The sequence below is a fragment of the Grammomys surdaster genome, unplaced genomic scaffold, assembly GCF_004785775.1.
Source record: "Grammomys surdaster isolate TR1022 unplaced genomic scaffold, NIH_TR_1.0 125363, whole genome shotgun sequence".
NCBI classification, from domain to species: Eukaryota; Metazoa; Chordata; class Mammalia; order Rodentia; family Muridae; genus Grammomys; species Grammomys surdaster.
This window is the reverse complement of record NW_021620235.1, coordinates 566,086-588,480: the sequence shown is the minus strand read 5'-3', so window position 1 is coordinate 588,480 and position 22,395 is coordinate 566,086. Positions and strand designations below refer to the sequence as shown.

At 39.2% G+C, this 22,395-nt stretch overlaps 1 protein-coding gene across 1 annotated transcript in view; it reads right to left on the bottom strand.

Moving 5' to 3' along the window:
- Ctnna3 (catenin alpha 3) overlaps positions 1 to 22,395 on the bottom strand; it is a 1,089,047-nt gene that overhangs the window by 636,546 nt on the left and 430,106 nt on the right. The window contains exons 3-4 of the mRNA XM_028785890.1: positions 22,115 to 22,195; positions 12,272 to 12,424 (exon numbers count right to left, since the gene is read on the bottom strand). Coding sequence (XP_028641723.1) covers positions 12,272 to 12,424; positions 22,115 to 22,195 — 234 coding nt within the window. The remainder of the gene's footprint in view (positions 1 to 12,271; positions 12,425 to 22,114; positions 22,196 to 22,395) is intronic.

Sequence of the window (22,395 nt, the reverse complement as noted above, 5' to 3'; positions counted from 1 at the left end):
ATGCTGTCCTTTTTCCACTGGACAGTTTTAGCTCCTTTGTCAAAGATCAAGAGACCATAGGAGTGTGGGTTCATTTCTGGGTCTTCAATTCTATTCCATTGATCTTCCTGTCTGTCTCTGTACCAATACCAGGTAGTTTTTATCACTATTGCTCTGTAGTACAGCTTGAGGTCAGGGATGGTGATTCCTCCAGAAGTTCTTTTATTGTTGAGAATAGTTTTTGATATCCTGGGTTTTTTGTTATTCCATATGAATTTGAGAATTTCCTTTTCTAACTCTGTGAAGAATTGAGTTGGGATTTTAATGGGGATTGCATTGAATCTGTAGATTGCTTTTGGCAAGATGGCCATTTTTATTATATTAATCCTGCCAATCCATGAGCATGGGAGATCTTTCCATCTTCTGAGATCTTCTTCAATTTCTTTCTTCAGGGACTTGAAGTTCTTGTCATACAGGTCTTTCACTTGCTTGGTTAGATTCACACCAAGGTATTTCATATTATTTGCAACTATTGTGAAGGGTGTCATTTCTCTAATTTCTTTTTCAGTCTGTTTATCTTTCATGTAGAGGAAGGCTACTGATTAGTTTGAGTTGATTTTATAACCAGCCACTTTGCTGAAGTTGTTTATCAGGTTTAGGAGTTCTCTGGTGGAAGTTTGGGGGTCACTTAAGTATACTATCATATCATCTGCAAATAGTGAGATTTTGACTTCTTCCTTTCCTATTTGTATCCTTTTGACTTCTTTTTGTTGTCTAATTGCTCTGGCTAGGACTTCCAGTACTATATTGAATAGGTAGGGGGAGAGTATATGCTCTAAGATCAAGAATTGACAAATGGGACTTCATAAAATTGCAAAGTTTCTGTAAGGCAAAGGACACTGTCAATAGGACAAAAACGACAACCAACAAATTGGGAAAAGTTCTTTACCAATCCTACATCTGATAGAGGGCTAATATCCAATATATACAAAGAACTCAAGAAATTAGACTCCAGACAACCAAATAACCCTATTAAAAAATGGGGTATAGAGCTTAACAAAGAATTTTCAATGGAAGAAACTCGAATGGCCGAGAAGCACCTAAAGAAATGTTCAGTGTCCTTAGTCATCAGGGAAATGCAAATCAAAACAACCCTGAGATTCCATCTCACACCAGTCAAAATGGCTAAAATTAAAAACTCAGGTGATAGTAGATGCTGGCGAGGGTGTGGAGAAAGAGGAACACTCCTCCATTGTTGGTGGGACTGCAAGATGGTGCAACCACTTTGGAAATCAGTCTGGTGGTTCCTCAGAAAATTGGACATAGCATTACCTGAGGATCCAGCTATACCACTCCTAGGCATATACCTAGAAGATGCTCGAACATATAACAAGGACATATGCTCAACTATGTTCATACCAGCCTTATTTATAATAGCCAGGAGCTGGAAAGAACCCAGATGTCCTTCAACTGAGGAATGGATTCAAAAAATGTGGTATATTTACACAATGGAGTATTACTCAGCTATTAAAAACAATGAATTCGAGAGTTTCCTAGGTAAATGGATGGAACTAGAAATTATCATCCTGAGTGAAGTAAGCCAATCACAAAAGAACACACATGGTATTCACTCACTGATTATTGGATATTAGCCCAGAACCTTGAAATGCCCAAGATGAAACTCACAGGCCACATGAAGCTCATAAAAAAGGAAGACCAAGTGGGGGTGATTCAGTTCTTCTTAGAAGGAGCAACAAAATACCCAAGGATGCAAATATGGAGACAATGTAAGGGACAGAAACTGAAGGAGGGGCCATTTGAAGATCTTTCCACCTGAGTATCCATCCCATGTGCAGTCACCAAAGGTAGATGTTGATGTGGAAGTCATGAAGTGCATGCTGATAAGAGCCTGATATGGATGTCTCCTCAGAGGCCTTCAAGAGTCTGACATTCAGAGGCAGATGCTCACAACTAGCCATTGAACTGATCATGGGGTTCTCAATGGAGGAGTTAGAGTGAAGACTGAAGGTGCTGAAAGGGTTTGTGGCACCATGAGGAGAGCAACAATACCAACCAACCACAGCTCCCAGGGTCCTAACTACCAGCCTGGGAGCACTTAGGGAGGGATCCAGGGTTTCAGCTGAATATGTAAGAGTGGAGGGCCCTGCCGGGCATAGGTGGAAGATGAGATCCTTGACCTCATGAAGGCTGGACGCCCCAGGGGGTGGGAATTTTGAGGGTAGGGAAGTGGGAGTGGGGGGGTAGGTGGGGGTTACATCCACGGAGAAGAAGGAGGAGGGGTAAGTGGATGGGGGGTTCCCGGGTGGGTGGGGGATGGGGTAAGGGGACAACATATGAAATGTAAATAAAATATCCAATAAAAAAAAATAAGACAAGAGATTTAGTCACTTTCCAGAGGACATGTAACAAGGACACAAGCCTCAGCCTATGAATCTCATATTTTACTGTGCTCCCCATCATCTCCCAAGATTTCTCTATAGGACCAACGGACATTTGATTTTCCTTATTTGTTAGTTTTGGCATGTACTGAATGCTGGTTTTGCTCATAGATCAGGTGCAAGAAACACAAGCAAGACTTTAAATATAATCTTCAGGGTTCAGAAAATTGTATGGTGACAAATGGGTCTTGAAGGTAGGATGTATAAGTGAGCGAATGAATGAAGGAAGGAAGTGAGTGAACACCCCTTTGGCTTGTTTATGTGCTGCTCAAAGCTGTAGAGATGGCTCAGCAACATTCCTCTTGCACAGGTACGAACGCCTGTGTTCTGATCTTCAGAGCCCATGTAAAAACCAATGAGACGAAAAGCTTCTGTAATCCCAGTACTCATGGGCAGAGAGGGAAACAGGTGAATCCTTGATGTTTATTGGTGTTGGCCAGCCCGCATAGCCAAGTCAATAAACTTCAGGTTCACTAAGAGACCCTGTTTCCCAAAACATACATGAAGATGGATCCAAAAGAAATGATCATTGTCACCCATGGGCTCAAGTTTTTGAAAGCTTGGTCCCTGGTCAGGGTGGTGGAACTGTGTGGGAAGGTTATGAAAGTCAGCCTGGCTGAAGGAAGTGTGTAACTTGAGGTGGACTTTGGGAGTCTGCTTCCAGTCTGCTCTACTCTTTGTGCTTCATGTTTAACATGTGCAATCTCTTGCTTCTTGCTCTGGCTGCCTGCTGCCTTGAGGCTTGTCATTATGGACTCGCTTCTTGGAACTGTAAACCAAAATAAATTCCCCCATCCTTGAGTTGTCTTCTCCAAAGTGTTTTATCACAGCAGCAGAAAAGTAACTTATAACAACCAACAGCAACCCCTGGCCTATCCACACACACACATGCACACATGCACATACACACATACATATACATACACACATATATACATACATACACACATATATGCACATGCACTCCTCAAGATCAAATAGCCATACATAGCCACTTAACAGTTAAAACATGGCTATTCTCAATTAAGAATTAAAAGTTTAAAATACATCTCAGGTTTATATGAGCATAAAAATGATAAAAATATTTAATTAATGGCTTTTGTACAATTAATGGCTGACATGATAATATTGTGGGCATATTGCATTTAGTGAAATATATGAAAACTAGTTTAATCAGTCTTTTTTTATTTCCACATTGTGTAAGTGTAAGTACTAAAATTTTAAGAGTGTAATTGCTTTCTATTTCTGTTGGCCAGCATGTATCTAGAGCCATTAAATCCTGGGCTACTTGCTTTTCCGTTCCAACTTCCTTATTAAAATGAGTGTTATTCATTCTCTTTTGAGTTATCATAATGAGTTAGGTGTTAGATGTAGAGTCTTTTATGCAAATTTATGCTTGTGAGGTTAGGATCAGTCATTAACAGTTAGAAATGTTACATCCAGATAGAAAATATTCCATCTCCAGAGAGGACAGAGATTGTTTGTGTATCTTTCCTACCGAGAAGTTGTTGCTTTTCACCAAGTCTATCTCACAATCCAGTGTTGCAAGATGAGGTTGAACCTCTTCGCCCTGGCAAACAAGTATTCAGGGCTGTCCATCATCTGCCCTGACTTCACCCTGTGGTCGTGCAGACACTTCTGTCCGTTTCTCATTTCTATGGCATTCTGTAATCCAGGAATCTGCGTATGACTGTATTCATGCTGCTATCCACCACGTGGGATTCTGATTTCCCAAAGCACACTCTTGCCCAGTAGTCAGGATTCAAGCTGACTGCTGTTATGTCTTGCTGAATCCCTAAACTCTTCTCATCCCATGGTGTTCTCTCCCTCCTCGAAATTCCAAAACACAAGTAACTCCATCTCAACATTATTCTGAAAAGTATCTGGTTTACTATCCTAGAATACGTTTGTATTACCAGTACAAGGAAAACAAATGAAAAATAGAAGGAAAAAAAACCTGTTTCAGATGAAGAAAATGTTCCGTGCATGCAGATTAGGACTTTAAGCACCATATATGGCCTTGCGAGGGTTCCTAATCCACGGAGTCTCCTCCTCCTGATCGAAAGCATTTCTGACTCAGCTATCGCATCCTTTTCCCACCAAAACAGGAGAGTTTCCAAGACATCCTCTTTGAACAGTTGTTGGTTTGTGTACAAGCATAAGCGCTGGGTTTATTTTTTATCTTTTTTTTTTTTATTTTGGGTCTTTACCAGGGAGAGGAGGAGGAAGAATAAGATGGGCCTCTAAAAGCTGTGTTTATTTATAATCGAACAGATCCTTATTTGATAACAGATGATCAATTAAAGTGAAGTGTGAAACTTGCACAGCATTCTGTCAGGAAGCAAAGGCATGAGGAGAGCTGACAGCAATCAGCACTTCTTGCGAGCAGCAGGAGCCCCTCTCAATCCTGCTCTCTTGGCACCGTGGCTCTGCTAAATCGGGCTCGCCATTTTTGCGAGTGGGAACAATCAGCCATGTAGGTAGTAGGGAAGTATTATAATTAAATGTCCACCCACTTTTTCCCTTTTGATGAAAGGCTCCCGTGAAACATACTAAAATAGGGTGCATCGAGATACATGAATTTTTGATGAGTCAAAAATTCTGAGGGATATGGCATTTTACAGAAAGGAGTTATATCGATTCACAGAAAATTCTCCATCCTATATCATTAACGGAAACATATTTAATGGTAATGAATATGGTGAAACCCAAGGGGCAAGGTCCAAGCCATCACTATTTTAATTAGCATCAGTGGTAAGGCTCAGCATGAATGCGCTTGCCAAGAACAAATTATAATATGGTTAAGATATCAGTTGGGTGAGAGGGTATGTGTTGTAAGCCCAGCAATGGTGGAAACAGAGGCTGAAGGATCATAACAAGTATGAGCCTGGCCCCAGGTTACACAGCATCTTTTAGGCCAGCCAGTGCTACATAAGAAATCCTGTCTCAAAACAAAAGAAATGAAAAGAAGAGAAATGAAAATAAATTACATAATAGCAATCATAATGAACAATACATTTATTCAGTGTAATGACAGTCTTCTGAGAGACATCAAATAGCCAGATGAAAGACAGACAAGGATTTTTTTTTTTTTTTGAGATAGGTAAGTGCTTTAAGATGTTACTTATCACAGACTCCTTCTGAAAACAATTCCACAACAGGTGGTTTGTGTCTGCCCTTGATAATGAATGACACAGGCATTCACTGATATGTCAGAAAGGAATCTTTAAAAAATACTCATTTGGCCTGTGGAAGAGACGGCTCAGCATATAACTAAGCAAATGAGAGAGAAAGTGTAGAAAAACACCATTGAGTTTATTTTGTATGGACTAACTACTGATCACTGAGCCTATGCTCTGTGGTTAATACTCTCGGTGAGACTCCACTGGAGAAAATATAATTTGCTTTTAAAGTAATTCTTGTTTAGTGGTAGGAACCAATATCATTTGTTTCTTTATTAAAGACCCAGAGCTCCTGAATGGCCCCTTGGCTCCTCTTCCTCCTTCCTTTCCTTTCCTTTCCTTTTCTTTCTTTCTTTCTTTCTTTCTTTCTTTCTTTCTTTCTTTCTTTCTTCCTTCCTTTCTTTCTTCCTTTTCTTTCTTTCTTTCTGTTTCCTTTCTTTCCTTCTCTTCCTTTCTTTCTCTCTTTCCTTTTCCTTCCTTCCTTTCTTCCTTCCTTCCTTCCTTCCTTCCTTCCTTCCTTCCTTCCTTTCCTTCTTTCTTTCTTTAAGTTACAGGTTAGCCATTATTTACAAAGTTCCTTTAACAATACAAAGTTTTTTCCTTAAACAATCTGATAAGAATTCTTTAAAAATAGTCTTGCTTCCCCCATTTAGGTCTGATTTCAACTAGTCTACTGATTTTAGATTTCACCGACAAATATAGTTGAGGCCTGAAATCCTAGATAGGCTGAAAATAGCTTTTCTCCAAGTCATTTAGAATTTAAGGCTCCCTGCCCTGCTATGTCAAATGACCCAGCTTGGGAATAGGATGAGTGTGTGTGGATATCAGTGTGGGGTGTTGGGAGAGAGATGGGAGGAGACTGGTGACCTATCTATACAGGGAAAACTCGATCAAACCAATGTGTTTAACCACTCCTATTTCTCAGGACTCTCTTGATGCCCTTGTGTCTCTGTTCATATGGTAAATTAATAACAGTTTTCTCTTTTGCTTTCATTAGGTGGCCCTCTTCAAATCAAAGGTTTGCCTGGGAGATAAAAGTGGAAGTGCTTTTGAGAAGGAAAATGTGCAAACAGTTATAGCAAAAAGCAAACAAAATAACTTTTGTTTTTGGTATTTCTTAGGGACCTACAAACCCGTCAATTGACACAAAAAAGAAATCAACAGGAAAGACTTTAGACATTATCTTTTCTAAACTCCATCTAGAGATAAAGCAAATTGGAGGGGCCAAGGGTTTACCGCTTTTTAAATTCAATTTTTAATCACAATAAAATAATATAACAACAAAAAGGGAGGCGTTGGAACACAGGTTTCTTGGGAAAGTGGACAATGATGTCCCAGAAGGCACAGGTTATTATTACAGGAGCATCTCTGAGCCAGGTGTGGTATATTACAAATTATTGGTCAAGGAGGCCTCAGAGGAGCCCCAACCACACAGTGGGCAGCAGTTCTTGTAGAAACTCATAACTAGTTAGAACACCGAGACTACGTGACTGACTGTAGGTGCTTAGGTCAAGGCTCAGTGGGGAAGAAGAGCTGGAAAGATGGTACAAGCCTGAGGATAGGGGAGGGGCACTGTGAAATGCTGTCTCCCAACATGACATGACTCTTCCACTCGCAAACTCATTACAGCTGTGGCTATGTGGCAAGTCGTATTCAAGATCAAGCCATCGAGACCAAACAACATTCCAGAAGGCAGGGGGTTAGAAGTGATTAAGGTAGGAGGGAGATGTGTTAAGAGGTGTTCTGGGCAAGTAAGGGGGAGTTTGGGTGCATATGATCGAGATATAAGGTATACATGTATAGAATTGTCAAAGAATTAATAATATTATTAATTATTTATCAATATTAGTAATTAACAATATTCCTAAAATAAAATTTAAACAAAGGTAGAGCAGACGGAGTTGCCCTTGAAGACAGGCAGTAGATGAAAGGCAGCAACATGGGTTTGGCTGTTCCTTGTACTGAGCCCAAAGTCACCCTGTCCCCTACCACAGTTCTGTCTTGCTGGGCCATTGCTTTGACCAAAAGAATATAATGGAAGTGAATGCCAATTCCTGGGCCAGAGCATTAAGAGAAAGCCAGCTTCTGTTTCCTGCTTCTTGTTTGCTTTGGCTAAGGCAAGAAAGGAAAGGCAGGGGAAATTAAGGGGCCATGAGAGAGGAAAAGAGGCCATCACTCCTTCAACCTGGCTGAGGTCTCTCAGGACTGAAAGTCAAAGACTTCAGCACAGCTCAAGAATCAACTCAAATGTCTATACTCCCCTATCTGAGGAAAATCTTGAAAACCAAATTACAAACCATATTTATGACAAAAATATATCTCTCGGCGGTGGAGAGATCTCAATGGGTGAAACTCTCAAATGCCAGCATGCAGACCTGAGTTCAGAAGCCCAGTACACCCATGAAGCCAGCACTCCTCTGACAGGATGGGAGACAGAGGTACCATAGTCCTTGAATAGATAAATAACCTGGTATTCATCTACCTCTGCTGACCTATGTTTGCTCAGCATCATCTTCTCATATGTAAATCTGTCAATACACTTCATGAACCACTTTATAATTTCATTTACTAAAGAGAAACTGAGTAGATGAAAATAAGTCTGGCTGGGCGTTATTGTGCATGACTGAAACACGGCAGAGGGATCTCCGTGAATTCAAAGCCAGCATGGTTTACGAAGGATGTTCCAGGACAACAAGATCTACATGTAAGACATTGTCTCTGTGAAGCAAGACAAAGCAACATGAATATGCCTGAGCTGGTGAGATGGCTCAAGGTTAATGCTGCTTACTGCTAAGCCTATAGAACTGAGCTCTATCTCTGGGGCACACATGGTAGAAAAGAAGTGATCTTGGTAAGTTGTTTTCTGACCTACACATGCATGTCACGGCAGGAGTATGTCTACAGGGATATCCCCACCACCACCACCACATGCATCAGCACACACACACACACACACACACACAAACACACAACTGTCATAAAAAATAAAAATACTTGAATATTTTAATTTACTCTTTTAATTTTAAACATGAATCACGTCTTTTAAACAATGGAACTTCAAAAGTTCCAAAAAAATTCATCTCCTAGGTTTTCATAGGACAGTTACACGCAGCTCTCTCTCCTATGAAGCCAGAATTTGCCTCTCCAGCATGTGGTGTACCACTGTTTGTTTTATCTTCTTAACAAACACGACTTTGGCTTCCTACCGACTCACTATAAATTCTTTTCTGGGCTATAAATCAAGATCACAACTTCAGCTGAGTAGAAATCTCTGGAAAGACCTCCTGTTGTGATATTGTTGTGATCCTCTTAGAACCTACAACCTATTAGGTAAGAAGCCCAAGGCACATAGAGAGTCTATGTTTTATCTCTTTTCCAAAATGCATGTCTCCATTGGTAGCAAATACACATGGGCATAGGCACGGGCCATCTTTTGTGTCCAACTGGAATCATATTTGGTTGACTCTATCCCAGCTAACATAGGAGAAAGACAGATTCCTGAGAAATCCTAGACAAGAACTGCCTGCCTCTGTGCCAGCTAAAGATGATGGAGTGATTGGAAGGAATGGTTACTTTAAGCTAATAAGTTTAGGAATTATTCTGCATGGTAAAAACTCACAGAAACTGAAAGTGATTTAGACCAGAATATTTCCATTTATGCTGGGGTCTGGAGGAAGTGCAGGCGCTTCGACAGCCCTCTGTAATCACTTTATTCTGTGTTAAGGGGATATTGGGATTTAAATAAAATCCATTCTCAGTCTCCCAATAGCTCATAATTCTGAAAGCTTCTATTCTTTAATGTTCACACGGAATGGGGAATTCTCAAAATCCTTCAACATTTTAAAACAAATTTCTTAAAGCTATATCTGCATGATAGTGATCTATCATTTATCAAAACATTAAAGTAATATTCATGGACATCCTTAAAGGCGGTATGTTAGCAATATGTCATGAAAGGAAGTATTTTTAGAAAGTACTTGAAGAAACTCTAGATTAAAGTAAAGTAAAAATAACTTTTAAATTGTGTGATTATTCAGAAATGTTAAAAGCTCCTAGAGGAGTTGTCCCCAGAACTATCAATAATGTTATTTGGGAGTACCTAGAAAAGTGGGGGCTGTGAAAGAATGTGGAAAGGAAAAGAACCATCATTCAGGAGTCCTAATGAAGTCCCTCCCCAGGTGACAGTCAAGAATTCCAGTACAATTAACTGGAAGCTGCCTACAGAGACAATCTTCCTTTTATATGAAAATACTTCAAGAAAGAATATAAAAATATCTATTAAACCTCACTTTATCCCTGAGTGTGCATGCCTTTTGAATATGGCTATACTCCTTTACAAACTGAGATCTTACCAGGAATCTCACAAACAGGACTGTAAGCTCCATATACAGGCAAGACATTTCTGAACTCTCTTGTATAACCTTCATGACCTTAAAATCTGTCATCCTAAGCATGGCCCCTCTGGAACCCCTCAATGATCTTCTCTAAATCCCTTAGTCACTCTTGGAGATATGACTCCAAAATTATACATATGACTTACTGTAAAGACACTTAAGAGGAATTCACTTTTGAGGCATCGACACTCACGTGGAAATGATTATTCTTCTTTTAAGCAACTCTCTATTAACTTCCAAGGTTAGATCTATTTTAAGGGCACTTCCTAATAAATTCCAGCTATACTCATAATGACTGGTCCCAAAATTGTTTCAGACATCGAAGTCGAGAATCTAGGCTTCCCCTGAATAAAGGTGACAAGCATGAGTTGTGTCTCTGGCCCCACCTGCCTCTTTACAGTTTGTCCAAGGCATCATAGAAAGACTAAACTGAAAAGTTGGAATAAAAATACATTGTCAACAGACACCAAACTTTATATTCAAAGTATATCACAAAACCATTCCCTCTACCCCATTATTTGGTATGACTTCCACACAGAAACCCATTTTAGACCAATGTTTTGTACCTATCAAGGACTAAGCTCAGTTAGGCAGTTCTTTGTAAACCCTGCCCCCACCATAAAATACTGGAAGAAGGTGCAAGTGAACGGTAACAACCCTGGATCAACAACAGATCACTGAACCTGGTCTCTGAAAGTTATAGACCTGACTTCAGCATTGACACTAATTAGGATGGGTGTGTGGCTTTATTTTCATTAAATCCTCATTGGAATAACAACACTTGGGCTGTCTCACAGAGTTCCTGAAAAATTCATAGGCGACTTCTAAGCCAGAGGTGGGGCAGCCTGGGGAAAGGCATGACCTTAGCCATGAAGTAAGCGTTCATGCGTTTATTTTCTACTTCTGGAGACTAGAGTCAAACAGGAGAGTTTACAGTAAAAAAAAAAAAAAAAAAAAAGAAAAAACATAAAACATACTAGCTACGTTGGAATTTGTTCCATATATTTACATTAAAGGTGTTAAAAAAAACCCCTGTACTACTATGATTCTAATTTGAGTTATGATTATTTCTCTCACATTTTAGTAGTTTAGGCAAAAAACACACTTTACTGCAGAACTCGTGACTATGTAGCAAGAGGTGGCAGTCAAATGTTTAATTGCCAGTATGGAATGGGCGTGGAGGATCCTAATAGACACTAGCTATAATCACTGGTACAAATCACTGACCATGTTACATCCACTTCCAACCTCAGCACTTGGGAGGTAGAGGCAGGTGGGTCTTTGTGAGTATAGAGGCAGCCTGGTCTACATAACACATTCTCAACTAGCCAAGGCGATACAGTGAAATTTAGTTTCCAAAATAAATCAATAAACAAACAAATTGATACGGCCCAATGCTGAGTGACAGCCAAGAATCAGCTCTGGTAAAACACACTTCCCCTTCCTAGTCACTGGCTGTTGTGAGCATCCTTGCCTGAAGAAATTCTTCCGTACAGGGTCTCACACACAACCCCCTTTTTAGTCATCAATTGGTTGCTGGCCTTGTGAGTATCATTGCCTTAAGTAATTCTTCCACTCAGGTTGTCTGCTTCACTGAGCTGTGTTTTGATGCCCATGAACAGGTTCTATTCTGACTCTCGAGCGTCCCTTATCTATAGCCCTTCCTAATTCGGTTAACAATCTGCCATCTTGCTCCTAAAATTATGGGGTTGTGGTCACACCTGGAGCTGCTACACAGAGAGAAGTATGATTTATCATCTCCCCTTCCCCGGTCTACTGTCTCTACTTAATTTTCCATGCAACTCTCAAGACCCGCCCACTCTACTGGCTCGTTCTTTATTTCGCAGGATACAGTCTGTTCTAGAAAGCAGGAGAAAAAGACCCATGAAACTTAGCAAATAAAACACATGGCATGGAGTATTTGATAAATTAAAGCTAGAATGGTAAGAAAATATTTATCAGGACAGAGCTACGTTCTTAGCTTGTTCTTTTATAGTGCCACTAAAATGAGTGGTTAAAATTGAAACAATGGTGAGCACAATTCCACAGATCTTTGTAAATAAACTGCTTCTTTTTAAGCCACGGAAGGGTAGCTTATACCATTTGACTCATAAAGGTCCATATTACCTACGCTCAACTCTGCGGCGTTTGTAATATGTCTTTTTTTTTTTTTTAATATGACAAGAATTCAGCTGTAAATGGAGAAAGGAACCTTTCTTTCCTGGATGTGAAGCAGCTGCGGCAACAGCCCACTTACCTCCACCAGCCTGCCTGTGTGCTCGTGAAATATGGCAGCGTAGTCTTTGATTTCCTTTACTCGGCCATTCTTAGCGGCTTCAATGAGGACCAGGAGTGGAACTGTTGTGTCCAAGAAAGAATCTGATATGTGATCTATAATAGCCTTGCGGAGCTGAAAAACAAAATAAAAATCCTTTTATTTCCAAGAAAAAAAATATTCAGGTTCTTTTGTAGTCTTATGATCTTACTGCTTCAAAAAAATGCATTTTACATATCTCTTAAACAATCCACAACAATTGTAATATGTGGTACAGAATATGAGCATCCTTTATAAACAAACTAAATAAAATATTCAGGATAAAAAAAAAATCAGGCAGCAATGATTCCCTGGCTCCCAAAAGTCACTAATTTTTATATTACATTTAGAACATAATTAAAATTATAAGTAGTAATTCAATATTTTTTCTTAAAGAAATTACATGATTAGAATGTCTGCGTGTGTACAAATAAAATGCACATATCATATTTTAATAATTATAAATTATAAGATGCTTTTGTACTTATTGAAAGAATTGATCATGCATTTTGTTTAGCTAAATTGTAGACTTCGTGGTAATTAAATAAAGTGAGATCATCAATTGCACCAGATGATATCAGATAAATAGAGCAAGAAGGAGAATAAATGAAGTTGATGTCCAATTACCTTCATTTGCTTTAATTGTTCTTGCCTTCACAGCTTAAATTATTAAACAACTATAACATTCTGCCACAATTAGTTCCTTTAAATTAAATTATATGGAAGTTTACAAATGACATCATATAATTGCTGTACTCAGCAGAAATTTTCTGAAATCTTAAAATGTCATTGAAAATTAATTTATTGTATTTCTAACACTGAGATTACAGGGATTACAATATTCTGTTGTCTTTTAATAAACAAAAAAATATCAATGGTTATGCTTGAGCAAAGGGTTTTGGATCAACCTGATCATTCAGTTTAATAACCTCTTTCAATTAAAAAAAAAAGTAGGTAAGGATCAGATAGAAAAATTATAATTTGCCTTCTGTGAGGTCTATATTTTTAAAACTAGTTGACAGCTTGGTTTAAAATAGTTTGAGAATTGCTAGAATATAGCTCAGTAGCAGAACATTTGCCTTCCATGTGTGAGACCATGGATTCCGTTCTCAGCACTTTGAAAAATAGAAAAAAATGTGTTGTCTTCCTATAATAATTGTAGGATGATAAATTCATCAAGGCTATTAGCTTGGTAGGAGATTCATCTGCTCTTATTGGTAGAACTATCTGAGAAGTGTTATGAGATTTTTTTTCTGCCTCCTGACAACATCTTAAACTTCAGGAAGGTCTTCACTGAAGTTTTCTGCTCATTAGGAAGCAAAGTAAAAATCACTATTGGCAGCAAATTAGTATTTACTGAGCACTTGAAAGGGTGTAGGTGAGAGGTCACAAGGCAAGACGATAGCCATCAATCAAAGGGCAGTGTGTTTACAGTTCATGAGGACTGGATCAGGGAAGTCAAGGGCACAGGAAAGGGCTGCAGTTGAGAAGCACATGGTGTCTACATTTCAGAAACATAGGGGAGATGTATCAAGGGTCCCAGAGAAGGGCAGAAATTTTAGTGACAGCCCCCTGCCCCATGTTTTCTAAGACATGTAACTTGGATCTGACAAATAACTCTGCACTACAGTTAATCTCTGAGGGTCAGAATATGGGAGTTAGCTCATGCTGATTATATAAAGACAACCTTGATGACAGAAGCACAGGGAGGAGACATTCAGGAGTGCATTTGGAAGTACCACATAGTAGACAGACCAGTGGGAAGAGGAGGACTTTAAGAGGTTGAGAGAGTAGGTAAAAGTAAAGAATACAAAAGCTAGAAGACCAAACAGGTGTCAGCACTGTCACAGTAGACTTGTAGGATCTTTTGCTGTAGACACCTGACTCCATCCAATGAAACAAGTGATTCTGAACAGCATTTCAAGAGGTAGGTGTCCTCTACCTCTTGAAGTTGGAAATGAATGAACCCATAAAATCTAGTAGAGGAGCACGAGGCAGTAAACATTATAACTGCAAAAACCCAGGCTACTTAAATATATGTATATGTGCATGTGTATGTATATATATTACAATACATATGCATAGTACACAAATATACACTCACATGCCATCATATATGTGTGTGTATATGTGTGTATATGTGTGTGTGTGTGTGTGTGTGTGTGTGTGTGTGTAAACTTTAAAAAGAACTGAACTTAGACAACAGAGAGAATGTAGAGTCTGATTTCTAAGGAGAGAGCTGGTGAACATGACAAGCACAGGTTTCATATAGCGTTGGATATAGATGTTCTACCACTATTTCTTCAAAAGTGACTGGGAAGCAAGAGGGTGGAGACACTGAGTATGAATTGTGATGTCTGCTAATTTGACTGTGAGATTAAAAAAGAAAAAGATTTAGTTTTAGCTACCTTGAAATGTGTGTTTAAAAATAGGCTGTTCTTTTTTATCTCGTGAGAGAGGAATTTGTCAGAAATCTGTGACTTGTGGAATAAAGCATTTAAGGGAAGGCCTTATTTTCCTCCAGAAAGCATTTAACCCAGGCAAATAACAAACTGTGGAGTTAAGCACAGTTTTCTCAGAAGTCTCTGCCTTGCTTGCTGATTATAAACCCTTTATCCTGATGCTCTGGACCATGGTGAAAGGTGACATAGGCCATCAGCATTGCACTACATATCTTCTAGATCACTCTTCAATTTTACTTCTTGCTGTGGGTCTCAGTTTTAGGTCCTCTGAAGACATCCTCTGATTCTTTCTTGTTATTCTGCCTCAGGACCTGTTCTAAGTCTCTGTGAGGTTCTCACATAAGTACAACAGCAGCTTGCAAGTTCTAGAGAACTCACATTGCCAGGAACAACCATAAGTAATAGCAAGAGCTATTAAATCTGATTTTCATTGTTAGACAGAGCACCTGAGGAGAAATTCTGATTCACAGAAGTCTTCAAGCCCCCTGTTTCCTGTAGCTGCAGTCTCAATAGCATACCACCTATTTTCTTCCTTGCTTGACATTTACAAAAAAAAAAAATGTTTATATTTGGAACCACCTCCCAAATCAAGTTCCTGCACTAAAGGACTGTATTAAGGCTTTGTTCTCACCAAGAGAGTCAATCTAAAACAGGCACCTTTCTCTGCTGTTAAATGCCCAGTCACTCCTCACTGACAGGTTCCATGTCTTCATACCTTCATCTTTGCAGATCTCGCTTTTGTCGTTTCTGCTTTGCACATCACTGGATGCAACTCTGCCATGCCCTACATTTTGCTGACCATGAAGAAGGAATTAGTATGGGATAAAACTAGCCAAGTGGACAGGGACAAATGCAAAAAAGACTGGGATTGTTCTGTTAGGCAGTTTTCTTCATTTGTCGTCATACATTCCTATGGGGCATTCTCTTTATACCTTGCCTATATATGTATTAATTAAGTAGCCCTAAGCATATTTATTGTCATTCTGTTTTCCTGTCCAGGGGCTTACCATGTTTCTTTCACTTGGAATATATATATATATATATATATATATATATATATATATATATATCTCCTAAAGAAGACACTAACATGCCAATTTTGACATAGACATAGAAGTCATAGTGCTAAAATTTGAAGTTAATGGGAAACCAATAGGAGTTGTGGGGTATGAACTTTCAATGAATACTTGCCTGTGGTCAAATGTGAATAATGTTGGAGCAAAGTCAAACTGAGGGGCTTTCTATCTTTTCTCATCGTAGCTTAGTAAAAGGTTTTTGAGGCCTCAAATTTTTCTATGTCCCGCTGATATAAGTGGCTTGGTATCTCAAATAAAATAATATACTTCTCTACAATTGAAATGCAAAAGTGAAAGCCCCATGTGGAAGCTTTAAGAAAGCCTACCATAGTTGTTAAATGAGGCAACAGAAAGAACACGGTGTAAGGGGAAGATACATGAGAAGCAAATGAGTATTGCAGAAAAATATTCCTCCTTCCACAATCAGGCTCTACTTGTGCATCCAGGTGCCATTTTTTAATTTTAAGTGAGGAGAATATGTTTTGCAAAGGTTGACTGATCAATAAGAACTCAATCAAGTAACAATTCAGCATCTGGTCTGGTCATTGTGCTAAATTTGTGGGATGTGAACTCATGAGCACTTAATGTGTTGATGATGACAGATAAAGGGGTGATAATGGCTTTTTAAGGGTTCTGCTTGTTTTCCCAACGTGGGAAACAAAGCTGTCACACGCCAGGCAAGCAAACAATTCAATAATCAATCACGTGGTCGTTTGTTCCCTGTTGTCAGAATTCTATTTTCACCGACAGAATGCATCAGTACCTTTGCATCTATGAACTGTAATGCCTTGTCTTATTAACAAGTGAGACTTCTAACCTGCCTTCAGTGAAATCGAACGTGTCTCATTCTTCACGAGACAGTAGAAGTAGGGTGTATTTGGATGTCGTGATTTTTAATGAAGTAAAACTTTGAAGTATTTTAGAACGTTCTTCATTTACTGAGAGTTCCAACAGATAAGTCATTCTCAAGTAAATAGTAGGAGTCCAGGCAAAAGGATAAAGAAAAGTGACATTTTGAAAAATGTACAAAATAAGTAATGGAGAATAAAGGTATGACAGTGAAGTTGGTGCATTTGATTCTGGGTTTTTTTAAAATGACATAGTCCATTTTCTTTGTCCCCCGATGTGGTACTCACACACTTGGGCTCTAGTTACACTGCAGCTGGGATGGAACCGTGAATCCACTAAGTGAAGTTCAGCAAATTGATCCGCTTGCGAATTCATGTAGCACTATAACATTTCTTATTTCAAGGACGAAAATCAAGTGCAAACAATACACCTGTTGAAGAGTTCTGGAAATATTCTGTAAGGGGGAGAGCTGATGATAATTATCATTGTAAATGTTTCCAATCCATTGAGGAAAAAATCCTCTACAAAGGAAAAACATGGCAGAGGAAGAAAGACTAGGATAAAAGTATACATGTACTTAAGTGCTCTCAGAAAGTAATAAGAATTACTGCTGGAGAAAACAGCTAAGTTTTCTTAACAGTTTGCTTGGAGAAGTAGCACCCATGCTGTTATTGAACTCAGGTGACTTAAGATTAGAAGAATGATAGGACGTACAGAAGGGGTAGAGCTCAAGGTGATATCAGCATCCCATCCATGTGCTAAACATGGTGAGCCTGTGATTGTGTGTGGAAGGAGGAGCTGCCCATTTGCTGAGAAGAACATATGGATCTATCCTTTTATCAGAGGTGGGTGAGTATGTTTCATGTATGAGGAGGAACTGAAGAGATAAAGGATATTAAGAACAAAGATGTGTGAACCAGTCACAGAGAACATAGGACCCCATGCCAAGAACTTTAACTCTGCTCCTAATAAAATGGATGAAAGAGCCACAGAGCAAGGAAAGGAGAAACAAACAATCAAAAAAAATATTTATGACATGTGCTATAACATTCCATCTTCATGTTCCACAATGAATAATGACCATTATACATTTAGACATTCCTTACAAATGTATGACACATCTTACAGGCTCAATTGTTCATTGACCTAAAGCTAAGGCATTTCTACTACTGATGAAAAGGTAATGGTTAAGGATGGATGAGAAAAAAAAAAAGAGGCTCTTGGGACATTTTACTAAAAATAAAGCCAGTTCTAGAAGGAGAGATGATCATTAAATATTTCAAAGGCAGTCTAAGAGCAGGGCTTTGCTTTTGTGGGAAAAGGAACATATGTAAGGCACTTAGAATAAACCTTTAAACGTTGAAAGCATAAAAAAGATGAAGAGATTACTCATTTTTTATAGTTTTAATTTTTTTCTTTCTGAGACATGGTGTCGTGTACTCCAGACTGAGTTTAAACTCATTTGTAGTACAGGGTATCATTGTATTTTTGATCATCCTGCCTCTGTATCCTGAGCGCTAATTTGACAGGTATGTACCACCATGCCCAGTTTATGAGTTAGGGATCAATACCAGAGCCATAAGCATGCCAGGAAAGCACTCAACAAACAAAGCTACATTCCAAAACCTCAACTACATACTCAAACTATATACCTAATGAAGAGACCCGACAATGGCAAATGAGGTCATTTTGGTTGTGCGGAAAGAGTATTTGGATAATGACAATCACAGCAACTAAGAATAATAGCCTTGAAGATCATGTGTTTCTAAAGATAGTTCTTCATTCCGCACCTTCACACACATGTGTGATGCTTCTATGAATGATTCTGCTTGCAAAATTCATTTAGAATAAATTTTGTGGCTGTCTTTAACTTGTGTAATGCAGAAGAAATCATAGATTTTGACTTTGGATCTCAACTCTTGGGCCATGGCACGACTGGTGGTTTTCTGTCACCATTGCAAGTGAAGGCCATATAGAAGGAGTCCAGATGACATACAATCCCACAGTGGCTCATATTTATGGTGATTCCTAAAAGAGGAAACTGAAACAAATGTGTTGTTGACCTGTGAAATCCCCAAAGCTCAGCTGTTCTCTACAAACTGAAAATGACTCTGAGAAAGCATTATCTAACCTGATGTGATGTTTCTTACCAAGGATGGTCAGAAGACAATCCAAGCCTGATTATAAAATACAGAACACCTGGGAATGTTTGAATTTGAAGCAAGTACAGTTCTTTAAAAAAAAAAAGAAAAAAAATGAAAGCATGTCTCATTCCATGTTTGTAACACAATTATACGGAGACCTATTCGTTACTAAACTAAAAGTCAAACTTAACTGGGCATGTTGGGTTTTGATTTGTTAAATCTTCTCATTTAACACGCAAGAAATTGATTTTTCTTAAGTCTTTGAGGAAAATAATAACTAGAAAGGCTGGGGAGGTTTGAATGTAGATTAGCATTTTATGCATAGCATTGCTGGTGGCAAATTAGATGGAAGTATAAACGTAACTTTTCTCTTCCTGTAGTAATTGTTGTCTCAGGGGCTTATTGCCTCCATCTGCTAATCTAGGACTAGTCTTGGAAGCTTCTAGCATCCATACAATCTTACCTAGGCCTAGAATGTTTTCAGCCTCTGAGACTTACTGCTGAATAAGCTCACCATTTGGAGCTCTTTCTGAACTCTGGCTGGCTGGTCAACTCAAATGTTCTAGCTTAAAACTTTTCTCCACGATGACTGATTCAAACTGGTTTCTTTCAGCTTTTGACTGAATTGCTCTGCTTGGCCTCATACCATCTTTAGTGATATGTTCTAATCTTCTGTCTCATTCTCTCCTTGCCTGTGTCTAGCTTGTTCTCTCTTTCTCTCTGGAACCTGTCTCTGTACATCTGTTTGAGACAAAAATCTGCCTTCTCTCTTTTTCTCTCTCTGTGCTGTTCTCTCCTAAGTAGCCTCTCTTTTCTCTCTGTTCTAAGTGAGAGTTAGGCCTATTACTTCTGTCAAATCTTCCTCTGATCCATCACTTTGTCTGCCACACAATTAGACATCACTTTCAAACATGGGAATTTCCTTTTACAAACTAACTTTACCTTTGTTGTTTGGGATTAAAGGTTTCTACTAAGGGCATTTCTGTATTCCAGCCAATGTAGCCATGTTGCTGGATTAAAATCACTCTGTATGGAAGAGTCAGGGACAAGAAATACTGTGATTGATATAGAAATAACTCTTCCAAACTGTAGGAAGAGCAGAAGGGGCAGGAATTTTGAAGGAGGGCTGGACAGTGTAGCTGAGCTGGTAATGTGCTTGCTGAGCAAACAGAAAGTTCTGGCTTTATACCTCATACCTCAGAACAAGATAACCTGGTGTAGTGGGTTTATACCTGTAACCTTTGAGCACTTGAGAGGTCAGAAGTATGAGGCCAGCTTGGGATATAGGTGACTGTATACCAAAAAGGGGGAAAGAAATCCCAGAGGAATTCTCAGGGTCCACACTTCTGGGTAAATGTCTAAGTCCTGATTCCATACCCTTAGTTTATTAGTGCCTAACCACACAGTATGACATTCTAATCTGTGCCCCACAGAGGCTGTGCAGGTATACTCCTGTAACTCTTGCATCCCATAATTCTAAGTGCTGACAGCGAAGAGAATTCATATCAAGGCCCTCAAGCTAAGAAAGCATGAATTGCACAGAATTTAAATTTCACAGCCACCCTATCCAGGAATCCTTTCTGTTCTGTATCCGAATCTACTTCTGAATTATAATACGGCCCAGCCATTTCTCTAATTCTTCCCATTTAACTACAATAATATATAGCATTAAAGGCTTCTGTTTAAAAGCTTTTTCCCCTTCTTTTATGAGTTAATGGTGACCATATTATAGCTGTTTATAAGGAAAAAAATCTGGTTATTAACAGTGGAAAGGATAAGAATACAAAGGCCTAGTCTGGGGGCAGGGGGTGGAAGTTAACTTGTGTCCTATAACACAGGGCTTCTCAACTCTTTAGTAATATCCTTTCTGATCTTCTAATACTAGTAACTAACTACTAAAAAAATTATCTTAACAGAAGCTAATTTTTGAAGCAGTCATAAACCATAAAGAGGAAAAGTTAGAAAACTAGATGCTCTCTGAAATAGGATGAGAAATTCAGTCTGTACTTGTCTTAGTTAATTATGATGTTTTGAAACACCATTAAAAAGAAAGCAACTTGGGGAGTAAAGGGTTTATTGGGTTTACATTTCTCATTATATTCTGTTACGGAATGAAATCAGGACAGGAACTAAAACAGCACAGGAACCTGGAGGCAGGAGCTGATGTAGAGGCCATGTAGGAATGTTGCTTACTGGCTTGCTTATCATGGCTTTCTCAGCCTGCTTTCTTATAGAACCCAGGATCACCAGCCCAGGGACCCCTTCCCCACTGATCATTAATCAAGAAAATGCCCTACACTTTTGTCTATTTACAGCCCAAGTTTCCATCCTCTTAGACACCTCTGACTCTGTGAAGCTGACATAAAAACCAGTCAGCACAGTGCTGTCATAATGTCAACTTACCGACATCACAAAACATTCAGTGTGGTAGATGATTATGTATATAGGTTTTATTTTGTGTAGAAATGGATGTGTATGTGTGTGTACATGTTCATTTGTACACAGGTGTATATGTATGTGCTGTATATGCACATGGGGACAGAGGACAACTTCAGTTGTCGTTAATGATGATCCATACCCCTTCTACTTGAGTCAGGGCCTTCTCCCTATGAGGAGCTCACCAAGCAGTCTAGGCTGGCTGGGAGGAGAGGAGCAGGAATCCCCTTGTCTCTCTCTCCTCAATATTTGGATTACAAGCCTACACACACACACGCACACGCACACGCACACGCACACGCACACGCACACGCACACGCACACGCACACGCACACGCACACGCACACGCACACGCACACGCACACGCACACGCACGTAACACACATCCTTGTTGTTTCCCAGGAGGTTTCTATGGCTTGATATTGGATCCTCCTGCTTGCAAGGCAAGCACTTGACCAACCAAGCCACCTCTCCAGTCCAGTACTGTGCATTTCCTTAACATCCAAAACCCTATTTCACAGTACGCATCGCATTTCATAAAAGATTCAGAGATGAGATCCGCGCCTCAGAACTCACATCTTATGAGGACAGAGCCAAGATCTCATTGCAATTCTGCATGCCATTAAGACACATGCTTCTTTCTCCATCTTCTGTTTGCCACAAAACATTTGAGACATATAAATGTCGAAAGTAGAAAACTTGCTGTTCCTGGTTTTCTGTTCGTTAATTTTAAACAACCAGAAACAACAAACGGTATGGCAATAACTGAGAGCCCCCTTTGCCTCTTATTCCTGTCCAGTCCCTCCCTTTCCTCTCACCTGTCTGCGGAGGTCTCTTGTCTTCTTGCTCATGTTGACGATGGCAGTGTTCAGGGTATTACTCCTTTCTGTTTTTCCAGTCTGCAAGAAAGCAAAATACTGACATAAGCAATGCTACCAAATTACTCTTTATCGCTTAGCAATTTGCTTTCGAAATTTCCTGAAAATAACAGCTTGAAAATTCAAGAATAGTTTTCAAAACGGCTATGACAGTGCATATGATTCATGAGCAGCACTTCACTGAAACACCAAGTAGAATGGCGATTAGCGCACACACATTA